Below are 12,737 nucleotides of genomic sequence, written 5' to 3' on the forward strand. Positions count from 1 at the left end.
CTCATCTGTGGAGAGTGGAGTCTTTTACACTAATAAAAATGGAATCTAAATGTAGAAAGAGTTAAAGGAAATAAAAAATAAACATGTTTCCACTCCAAAAATCATGATTGCCTAAGGTTGGTTGGAAGGAATGTGCTGCAAGCCCTGGTTCTCCGCAGCGCGTTAGCGCCCATCAGCGTTCATGCCCTGGTGCCCTCACTCTTCCCATCCCAAAGCACGATGCTTCCCTGACAAGCTGCCTCTTTTTCACTTGCTATTTCCTTGTCAACAGTAAATGAGCTACTTTTAAGAACAAATGAGAAAGGCATGTACTCCAACTGTCTAACGGCACGTGGACCCTTTGCCGTTCCTAAATGTGCACAGAGGAAAAGGTTACTTAAATGTTTTGCCATTTCCTACTACCCCTCAGTGCCTGACTAAAAGACGCCAGCGGGAATGAACATTATACCATTACATGGCTCAGCAGTCTCCTACTCACCCGCGTCCGGATCAGCCCTTCTGCTTCAGAGCACTGAGTAGTAGTACCGAAGCAATAGCAGCTGCTGCAGCCAAGTGGATTCTTGGCATCGAGTCCGAATTTGCCAGGTCGGCATCTGTCACAGTGGACGCCTTCCACATTTACCTGAAGAAAGACAAGAGACCCTGAGTTTATAACAGCAAAGTTATGGGGGAAATCGCCTCGAGAATGAATAATAGGAACGCACACTCTTTTTAGAAAATTTAAAACAAAAGAACACTGAGTATTAGACTCACATCTCAAATAGCACATGTAGTTAACCTCATTGTTAGGAGTTCATGGGTCTTTCAAAAATTGCTTATTTATAAATAGATATAATACTAAGGGTATTGTACTTTTTTTTTTTTCAGTGTAAGTGGCACATTTCCTACAATTCTGCTCTGAGCAATGTGAAAGACTCATGAAAATTTCAAAAGCAACATAATGGTGCTATTGAAAGCTGTAAGAAATAGGATGCAGGTTAAAATATCCATTTATATAATTATTATAATATGTATACATATATAACACGTATTAAATATATGATCATAATTACAAGATGTAATAATGCAGCATTGTACTCTGTGTTGGCTGAAGCCTTTGATGGTAGGAACTGCCATTTTCCTCAATTCTCAAGGCTATTTTAACAACCACTCCCCAGGTGGTATCCTCCTGTTTCCTCTGTCCCTCTTTGCATAGACTTTATCTTGAAAAGATACATCTGACATGGTTTAAACTGCATTTATCCTGGAACTGATTTTTCAGAACTATCTGAGGGGAAAAATCCTTTTTATCCTTTTTAATTGGCTCTTTTTCTACATCATTTAACCATATTAATGAGGGCTGAAATTTACACATAGTCACTGTTTGTAATGACAGTGTTTATACGTGTTGGAATTTTACTAAACTTCCACAGCAGTAAATATGTTTTCTAGTACACAGCGATTGCAGATTAACTTTTGGAGAAATGGTTTTTATAAGCCTTATTATTTAGCTGCGATTTTCTCTGATGATGCTTAAAAGAACTGTCTTCCCTGCCACCCCTCCCAGATAGATTGTCCTTACCGAAGCAAAGCTTATGTGTGTGTGTGTGTGTGTGTGTGTGTGTATGTGTATGTGCATATATATGTGTATATATATGTATATATGTTTCACTTTACCGTTGGAAATATATCATCTCTGCCAACTAGATAAAAAGTTGGGTTTAGGTTGAAAATAAGGTCTAGAAAAGTAGTATTTATCTGTATGTCAACAAATGCATATTAATGAAAACTCTGTGTTTAGCAATGAGATTTTGTCCGTCTGTTTGTTTAGCTTAATGAATCAGGTGTAACAAACACTGAATGAAGTTAAAACTGAGCAACGGAAACAGAATTGAGAGAGGTTTTCCTTTATTTCCCTCAGCAACACATACCTTACAAGTGCACTGTCCAGTTTGATCACTACAGGAGCATTTTTTAGTCTCTAAATCACAGGTGGTAGCATCTGTTCCAGGGAGGAAGCAGTCACAGAGATTGCAGCGAGGGTAGTTCCAATGACCTCGATTGCACTCTGTACATTTTGCACCCGAGAATTTTGGGTGACAGTTGCATTGGCCTGTATTTACATTGCATTGGAAATCCAAGGATCCCACTGTGCTACAGTTACAAGCCTATGGAGGGGATAAAAACAGCAACCATTAACACAACTTTATGGGAAATATCTTAAAATTTTAATTCTAATGCTTCTGCTTCCATTAAACATGTATTAATCATGTATCTGTTATACGCTTTGTACTATTCTAGTTTAGTCACTTGGGAAACATCAGTGAACATAAACATTAAAATTGCTTCCTGCATTTATGAGAATATATGATCATTCAGAAACCATAATGCTATGTGAATTAGAAAGAAAATGTGTTTTCCCTGTCTTTTGGAGGTAGAGAGGAGTTGGGTATGAGTTTTCTTCAACTGCTCTTTGTCTCAAAGATTAAATTTTAGACAAAGTCATTTTATCTTATCATCTTATAATTTCAGCACTTAAACATTTCTTTGGAGACATATCTTATGGTCTAGCAGAGGGAGACAAGTAAATATGTTAATGTAACATGATAGAATAAGCATTATATAATAGGAGAAGTTCAAAATGCCATGTGCACATCTAAAGGGCACCAAACTAGACTTGGGGAATCCATGGTGAAGAGAAGTAACATCTAGTACATTGATTTTTCAGATTTATCCTTGCATACAATTCTGATTTGAGGAATTTATTAGTAATGTTATTTCTTTGCCCAAGATGTATATATGATTTTCTCTTTATTTACATAATTCAAATTTTTGCTAGAATTTTTTAAAGGTTGAATTTTTGTTTGTCTGTTTTTCTTTTTTTTATCAACTTACTGGAACATGGTGAGTTCTTTCAGTTTGGGAACATAATTGTGTTTTGATTCAGTACTGTTTCTTCTTTGGATTTGTCTTTCATTTTGACATCTGTCCTAATTAATCAATTTTCTTTTTCAGGATTACCTAAATTCTTTAAGTATATCTCCCTGGTCTGTCTGCCAACTCTATAATATCCTAATGTCTTCTGCAATCATTTTCCTTTGCTTTACGTTTCTTGCTATATTTACCTCTCAAATTAGTTACCTATTTTTACAGCTCCTGTTTTACAGGAAAAGTTTTATTGTACACACATACCACCAATGCTTATTTTCATTACCCTATTGCAATCTTAACTTCTTTGGAATAATTTTATTTCATTTCACTCATCTTTAATTTCTGCTTATCCACTTGTCTTTTTGATTTATATTCTCCTTTTAAAGGTTTCTGCTCTTGATTTACAGAGCTCATATCTTCTTGCAATTTAATAAAAATGCCAAATGAATTTCTAAAATGTCATTTAAGATCTTGAAATAAGTCATTTTTCAGGGACCAGCTGTGCCAGTTTTCCATCTACTGTTTCTGAACTCCAAATTCACCCTGCTTTGTGATACAGCAGTTAGACCCTGTAGACAGTTCACTGTATTAGGTGGTAGAATATTAGGCTTAGTCAATAGAGAGCCCTGGAAGGACCCAGTAAGTCCATAATGGCAGCTCTCCACACTTCCAGGCTGAGTTCTGGTTCTGCATTAGAATGTTCATCATTATCTTTGTATTATTTAGAATGGGAGCCCAGTGTCCCAGAAAGAATCCCATCTGTGCCCTTAGTTGGGAGGGCACATTGCCTCCCCATAGGCACAGTGAAAACCACAATATCTGTGAACAGTGGCGTCTTTTACACTAATAAAAATTAAATCTAAATGAAGAAAGAGTTAAAGAAAAATCAAAAATGAAAATGTTTACACTCCAAAAAATTATGATTCCCTAAGGCTGGTAGAACGGATATGCAACAAGTCCTGGTTCTCGTCAGCGCGTTAGCACCCATCAACATTCATGCTCTGGTGCCCTCACTCTTCCCATGCCAAAGCACAATGCTTAACCAAAAAGAGTTAAGTCACAGACAAAGTACAAATACTATACGGTAGCAAACTCAGACACTGTCTGTACTAGCTTTGGCCTGCACACGTGCTCTGAGCTTGAAGTTTGCTTCTCAGTATCTCCCACATGCTCCTATCCCCCAAGAACAGTGGGCAGCTTCTACAGACATACTTGTCTACAAACTCTTACATGTTTGTTTTGGTTTTGTTTGACCACTCTCATAGGCTGTATGTTCCTATGACAACAGCACCTTTTTCAAGACCTCTGAACCTCAGCTTTGCTGAATGTGGGAGAAGGAGCATGCCCTTTCTTAGCCCTTAACTCCTTCACTGTCTCCCCTCCCTCAGCCTAGAGGGAGTAGCTGCTCTTCCGTACCTGTACTTGGGACCCCTTATAGCTTTCTTTTATCCTTTTTTAGTAACCAACCACCTTTTACCAGTTAACAATTCTATTTCACTGTTTAAAAATCCTGTGTGGTTTCTGTCTCCCAAGCAGAGCATGACTCAGTATTAGAAAGGTTATCACCTCTCTCTGTGTCTGAGCTCGCCACCATATAGTGTTTGTACTTTGTGACTTAACTCTTTTTGGTGCTGTTCTATTATTGTTCTCAGATCTACAGTTCAATGGTAAACTCATACGTATAGCACCTTGCCAAATTCCTAGATCCAAGTCTGGCTGCATCTCACTGTGTATCTCACACCTGCCCTCCACAGCTTAATTCTTATATCCACTGCTACCAAGGGTATTCCTGTTTCTGTTGCTGCTAACAATAGTTTACTTGTGAGATTATCATTTCTAGGATGTGATGTATAATCACCAGTTTCTCCTCTATTGTCTTTCCTGCCCAAATATTTGGTGAAATATCTTCCCAGATTCTGATATTAAAATAATCATCAGGCTTGGATGTCTATCTTCACTTTATAGGTAAGTATTTTTCTATCTCATTATTACTAATCAGTAAAAAGGTTGCAATAAGGGCTGTGACTAGAAGATATTTTAAACCCAAAGATCTAAAATGTGATTATTTGCATATTACCAACATGGACACAGCTTCTAAGGCATAGAATAACCCACTAACCTCACCCTCAAGTAATTTAAAGAATATTAGATGTAGAATAACATTTCAAAATTAGGGTGACTTACATATTCACTTACATAGTTTTTCTTTGCCAACTGCTTTGAGTATGTATTAACTCACTTAAACAAAATGGGCCATAATAGAAATTATGGTATTAATAGAAAATTATGTTATCAAAACTATAATAATATAATAAATTTAAATTATTCTGAGACATCCTTATCTTTAAATAACTAAAATATGAAATTATCCAAATAATTGTATAAAACCAAAGAACAAATTCTTAAGAAATAGTTGATAATACAAATAGACATTGGGATTTTCCAAATCAGGTTTATTCAGGAAGCTATAGTGTAGAATAAACCAGACCATTAACCATGTGTTTAGATAGTACTATGGCCAACATTAAACTTAAATCATAATTAGACGTGATATTTGTTTAGCAACAGAGGATTTACTATTCCCCTGCTAGTGAAACAAGGCAGGCTTGATTTTCTACTTCAGTAAAAGTTCAAATGATGTGTATGCTCACACCTTAGCACAGAGAAATTATCCATGACACAAAGAAAGGGGAGGCATAAATCTCAAATCACTGCTCATTTAAATTAGTCATGCCAGTTTTAAAAATAGTAAAATACAGGCTCATAAGTGAATTACTTGAGAGGGCTCTGATACAGTTGGATGTATGTCCCCACCAATTCTCATGTTAAAATATAATCCCCAGCGGGCGCGGTGGCTCAAGCCTGTAATCCCAGCACTTTGGGAGGCCAAGGCGGGTGGATCACGGGGTCGAGAGTTCGAGACCATCCTGGTCGACATGGTGAAACCCCGTCTCTACTAAAAAAATACAAAAAAATTAGCTGGACATGGTGGCTTGTGCCTGTAATCCCAGCTACTCAGGAGGCTGAGGCAGGAGAATTGCCTGAACCCAGGAGGCAGAGGTTGGGGTGAGCCGAGATCGTGCCATTGCACTCCAGCCTGGGTAACAAGAGTGAAACTCCGTCTCAAAAAAAAATAAAAAAAATAAAAAAATAAAAATAAAAAATATATATATATATATGTATGTATATATAAAATCCCCAATGTTGGAGGTGAAGCCAATGGGAGGTGTTTGGGTCATGGGGGCAGATCCCTCAGGACTTGGTGCTGTCCCCAAGAGAGTGAGTGCCTACTGGCAGGATCTGGTTGTTTAAGTGTGTGGCATTCTGCCTTTCTACTAATCCTGCCATGTGGACGCCTGTCTCCACTTGGCCTTCCATCATGATTAGAAGCTTCCCGAGGTTTTCACCAGAAACAAATGCCACTGTGCTTTCTATACGGCCTCCAGAACGGTGAGCCAATTAAACCTGCTTTCTTATAAACTAACAGTCTCAGGTGTTTCGTTGTAACAGTGCAAGCATGGTCTGACACAGGCTTTATGAGTTTTTTTTTTTTTTAATTTTCATAATGGTGAAGTGTTTCACTATTCAGAAGTTTAGACTTTTAATGGTGATTTTAAAGTAATCAAAATTCAATCAACTTTAGTCAACAGAATAATTATTTAATGATCAGTAAAAATGATAGTACCAAACATATAACTATGTTTTTATAGAAATTTGGACTGCATTTTATCCTGATTTACATATTGAACATTAGGCATAAACTTCAGTTTCAGGAATTTAGTTAGAGTTTGGCTATATCATAGCATTTTGTGGGTAAAATGGAATTCTTGTAGATTTCCATAGGGCTTCCTCCTGGTCCAAGTGATAGAATGGATGCTTGGATTTGAAGCTGAAAATGCAAAAGTTGGTCATAGGCACTTATAGCACTGTTCATACTCATCAGAGCACTTTGAAATTCTAAGGAATTTTTTGTTTTGTTTCTAAAAATGTAGCTCTCTCGAATTTTAAACTTAATAATGCTATTGGCAACAGAAAAATGAATGTCCTGTCCAGTCTTTATTTTCTCTAATCACATGTCTAATTGAAGTCAGATATCTGAATTTCCTTGAAGAATCATCAATATTCTTGTTTTCCTCTAGGTCGGCATATTCTAGACCAGGTTCAAATGTTTTATCACATATATGAAGATGGTTAGAGACTATTATTTCATCTGTGTTAACTTAGTGGAAAAAAGAGTTCACATCTCTATAAGGTACTGCCATAGGGTCAAACTGGACCATACTTTGTTATCATATTCCAATATTCCACAATCAAATGGAATCAATTGAAATGACTCCCACTAACATAAAAATATGCTCTTATTATTGCTCTTAAATCTAATGAACACACTTCAGGGCTAATCCTACCTGACCTTTGTGTTGCATTAGGCACTGAAGAATATTCTTCTTTTGAACAGTCTCTTCTTAGTGTTTACAGTACTTATTCTTCTTTATTAAGCTGCTCAACTACACAACCAAATAAAACAAAAATACAAACCAAGAAACAATTGTTTTTAGATATTAAATTACAGGAGGCACAAGACTGTGATTTCTGACAGAAGGAGGAAAAAAACATGAAGCAGTGCACAGAGGCAGTTTCTAGGTCGCAACACAGAGAGGGTAAATGCAAAGCCCAGCATTACAGTGGTGTTGAGAGACAAAGAGTGGAGTTTGAAGAAGCTGAGGCTGCTAAAACTTGTGACGGCAAATAGAATATGTGTTCAAAAAGAAAGAAGTTACATAGAGAGATAATTCCAGAAATGTGCAGAAGGGTTCCCTTGAGTCATTGGCTGAATACTGATAGGTGCATGCATGAGATGAAGGAAAACAGTACTGGAAAATCTTAGGCTGAAAAAATTCTGAGAGCTCTAAGAAAGCTTGGAATAAGTCATATTTCCAACAGTCAGAGTGAAGAGAGATAGTAACAAACTAGGCAGTATTCTCAGAAGTTTCATAGCTTAGTAAAGAGAATAACAGACCCCTGGCTTTAAGACTGTTCTGCACCTTCTCTAACAAAACTTAAAAGCAAGTTTTAAAAAAATCCAAGTGATCCTTGACTATCTAAACTGTCAGGATAAAGTTCAACATTCTTTAAAGAAATACAATAAAATACAATACACAACAATGAAACGTATATAATGTCTGTCATCCAAATAAAAATTATTGGGCATGTAAAGAATCAAGAAAATATGACTCATAAACAGGAGAAAAATCAGACAGTAGGAATAGGACTGCAGTAACAGAACTGATGGAATTAGCAGACAACCATGTTAAAAACGCTAATGCTTATAAATATTATATTTTCAAAAATAAAAAAACATGAATATGGTAGGAAAATAAGAGATAAAATGTCCAAAAGGAAATTTAAAAGATAAAAAATGCAATATTTGAAATAAAAAATACTCAATTGGATTAAAAACAGGTTAGACTGCATTAAAAAAATCAGTGACTTTGGACACTTGACAATAGAAACTATCAGAAATAAAAAAATATAGATACAAAAATAATTAAAAAAATAAGAGCCACAGTGAGATGGGGGAAAGTATCAACTGGCCCAACATATAAACAATGATTTCCAGAGACAGACAATAGGAATGAAGAATGGAAAAATATTTAAAGATATAATGGCTGACAACTTTCACTTCCAAATTTCATGAAAACTATAATACTACACAGCCAATAGATCTAACTAATCCCATGAAAATATAATTATTATAGAAAAACAGAAAAAAAAAACCAAAAAGCATAATCAAATTGCTAAAAACCAGTATTTAGGATTACATACTCCATAAAAACATCTAGGAAAAAAAAATCTTTCTGGAACAACAACAACAATAAAAAAGTAAAAAATCATTGTTGGCAGACCTGAAATAATAGGAATAAAATAATAAAGATTAGGGAGGTAGTTAATGGAAGAAGAAAAATTACGTGAAATGAAAATTTTAATGTATGCAAATTAAAATCATTAGAATTAATATATACATGGAAAAATAGTTTTAGGAGAATTTTTTCTTGTTTAAAAAAGATAATTGACTAAACCAGTATCATAAGCTTATATTGTCAGATGTATAATACATAGAATTAAAAATATATGCCAACATAATACAAAGGATTGGAAAGGGGATTGGAGGTTTACTGTTATAAGGTTCTCATGCTAAATGTAAAGTGGTATAATATTATTTTGATGTACATCCTGCAAAGTTAAAGAATGATATTCCTAGACAAAAGCCAAAGACATAAAATGAATAAGTATCTTTAATAATCCAAATGTGAAGCAAAGATGTTATACAAATTGCTCAATCCAAAAGAAGGCAGGACAAGAAGAAAAAAAAAAAAGGAGAAGGCAAGAGCAGGTAAGGCAAGCTAAAGCAAATAGCAAAGGGTAGACTTAATCCAGTCATACTGATATTTACATTAAATGGAAATGATTTAAATCCTCCAATTAAACGGCCAAAGTATTAAGATTGGATGAAAAATAAAGATCTAAGTATATGTTATTTAAACACACACACACACACACACACACACACACACACATATACACACACACATACACAGACATACACACTCACACACTCACTCAGACATTAAGCTGGGTGTGATGGTATACACCTGTAATCCCAGAACTTTGCAGAAGGATCACTTAAGCACAGGAATTTGAGACCAGCATGGGCAATATAGTGAGACCTCATTTCTACAAAAAATTTAAAAATTAGCCAAGCATGTTGGCATGGACCTATAGTCCCAGCTACTCTGGAGGCTGAGGTGAGACGATTGCTTGAAGGTGGAGGTTGCAGTGAGCTGAGATCATACTACTGCACTCCAGCCTGGCAATGGAATGAGACCCTGTCTCCAGAAAAAAGCACACATTAAAATATTTTAAAAAGAGATGAAATAGATGATAGTATAAAAAAAAAAACCACACACACACACACACACACACACACACACACACACACACACACAAACACCATTAAAAAGAAAGTTGGAATAGCTATATATATATATATCAGAAAAAGGGCACTTCTGAACAAGGAATATTAGCTGGAATAAAGAGGGACAGTTCACAATGTCAAAAGGCATCAACTTTTCAAAAAGACATAGCAATCTTAAATGTGCATGCACCTAACATCATTGCTCAAGAATACATGAATAAAATCTGAGAGAGGTGAAAGAAGAAAGAAAGTTATAGTTTAACACTCTCAGTAATTGAAAGAAAATGTAGATATAAAACTCTTTAAGGATAATTGACCTATATAGAAGTTTTCATCCAACAACTCCAGAATACACATTATTTTCAAGTGTACATGTAATAATAAACAAACCAAACACTATTCTGGGCCATAAAACAAATCTCAGTAATTTTGAAAAGGTCTGAAATAATACGAATTATGTTATCAGTCCAATTTAGAATTAAACTAGATACTAGTAAGAGTAAAGATACCTTGAAAATTCCCCAAATATTTAGAAACTAAACATTATATTTGTAAATAATTAACCAAAGATAAAGATTATATTAAAACAAGTGAAAATTAAAACATAACATATAAAAATATGTGGAGTGCAAACAGAGTAGTTCCTAGAAAAAAAATGTAACGTAAAATCCAGCATTAGTAGAGAAAAAGGATTACAAATCAATGATTTAATGTTTCACCTTAAGGAACTTAGAACACAAGAGAAAATTAAAGTAAGCAAAAAGAAGGAATGTTCTTTTCACACAAGTTGTTAAATCTATTAGGCAAAAGTTTTTCCTATGATTACCATATTATTATTTTAATGTCTATAGGATCTATAGTGATGTCCACTTTTTATTTATAATTTTGATTACTTGTTTCTTCTTTTATCCTGATCAACCTTTCTAGAATATTATCAACTTACTGATCTTTTCAAAGAACCACCTTTTGGGTTCCTCTAAAGTATTTCTGTTTTCTACTTCATTGATTGTGCAAACTCTTTTAGAAATTATGATGATGGAATACTTCTGAATCCATTTCATGAGGCTAGCAGTACCTTAATACCAACATCCCGACAACAATACTACAAGAAAAATAAGTGCATACCAATATTCCTTATAAACATAGATCCAAAATCAAAGTCATTAACAAAATGCTAGCAAACAGGATCCAACATAATTTTAAAAGGATAATCCCCATGGCCAAGCAGGATTAAGCTGAGGCTTGCAAGACTGGATTGATATTTTGAAAATCAATCAGTATAATCTGCCATATTAACAGCTTAAAAAGAAATATCATATGGTCATCTGAATAGATGCAGAAAAGTCACTTAACAAAATTGAACATATATTCTTAATAAAAGCTCTTAGCAAACTAAAAACATGAGGGAGCATCCTCAAACCAATAAATAGCACCTATAAGTAAAATATGGCCAATATCATTTTCAATTGTAAAAGACAATGCTTTACACGTAACATAAGGAACAAGGCAAGGATATTTGCTCCCACCACTTCTAGTCAATAGTTTACTACAATAGGACAAGAAAATGCCACAGAAGTTATACAGATTGGAAAGGAAGTAAATCTCTATTTGCAGATGACATGATTATCTACAAGAAAATTCCAGTAAATGTACCAAAAAGTAACTAGATCTAATAAGTTTAGCAAGATTACAGTAGAGATAGTTAATGTATAAAAATAATTGTATTTTTCTATTCTAGTAATAAGGAATTCAAAACCGAAATGGAGCACAGTAGCATTTGCTTTTGATCAAAAACATGAAACACTGATCAATTTAACAATATATATGCAAGGCTTACATATCAAAAACTACAAAACATATCTGAGAAAAGATTATAAAGGCCTAAATAAGTGTAGAGTTAGTCCATGTTCATACATTGGAATACTAATATTTTTAAGGATCAAATTTTCCCAAATTGATCTATCGATTCAATATAATTTCAGCCAAATCCTAGCATGCTTTTTGGTAAATAACTGACATGCTAAATTTGAAAGTTATGGGGAAACGTAAAAGTGCTAAAGTACTCAAAAGGCATTGAAAACAATACATGAAGTTGGAGAGTTTACAATACTTGATTTTATGACTTGCTGGAAAGCTACAATAATTACTGTATTAGCTAGTATTAACATAAGAATAGATCAGTGAAACAGAAAAGAATCTAGAAATGTATGAACACATGCATAGTTGATAGATTTGGACAAAGGAGCCAAAATAATTCATTGACCATTACCTGATATATAGAAAAATTAATATTTAAAATGGAATACAAATCTACATTTAAGAGCTAAAACTATAAAGCTTCTTGAAGAAAACATGGGAGAGAAATCTTTGGACCTTGTCTTTCTTGGGTAGAGCATAGAAAGTAGGGCGTATAAGAGCAAAAGATAATAAGCTAACATTTATAAAAATTAAGTGATGAAACTAAGTAAAAAGCAATCTATATGAATATGTTAAAGAACTTGTATCCCGAATATATAAAGAATTCTTGCAATGCATTGCTAAGAAAACAAACAACTCAAAATAGAAATGGGCATAAGCTTTGTAAACACAACACAAACGAAGATGTACAAATGGCAAATAAATAAAATGATTCCCAACATGACTGGGCATTAAATAAATGCAAACGATAAAAATACACATGCAGCAGAATTCCTAAAATTAAAAAAGGGTTAAAATTTCAAGAGTTGGCATAGATGTGGAATTTTCTTATGAGAAGAAGAGAAAACATTTGCCTGTAAACATGCTTTTGACTTGTATGCTAATGTTCATAGCAAAATTATAACCCCAAACTGGAAATGACCCAAATGCCCCTAAA

At 34.4% G+C, this 12,737-nt stretch overlaps 1 protein-coding gene across 7 annotated transcripts in view; it reads right to left on the reverse strand.

Annotated features, from left to right (window-relative positions):
- The window catches only part of LAMA2 (laminin subunit alpha 2), a 625,652-nt gene that overhangs the window by 207,639 nt on the left and 405,276 nt on the right, over window positions 1-12,737 (reverse strand). For all 7 annotated transcript variants that reach the window (XM_074397494.1, XM_074397493.1, XM_074397490.1 and 4 more), the window contains 2 exons: window positions 1,911-2,147; window positions 479-622 (listed from right to left, as the gene is read on the reverse strand). In XM_074397494.1, the coding sequence (XP_074253595.1) occupies window positions 479-622; window positions 1,911-2,147 (381 nt within the window). The remainder of the gene's footprint in view (window positions 1-478; window positions 623-1,910; window positions 2,148-12,737) is intronic.

This window comes from Saimiri boliviensis, chromosome 4 (assembly GCF_048565385.1).
Source record: "Saimiri boliviensis isolate mSaiBol1 chromosome 4, mSaiBol1.pri, whole genome shotgun sequence".
Lineage (NCBI taxonomy): Eukaryota > Metazoa > Chordata > Mammalia > Primates > Cebidae > Saimiri > Saimiri boliviensis.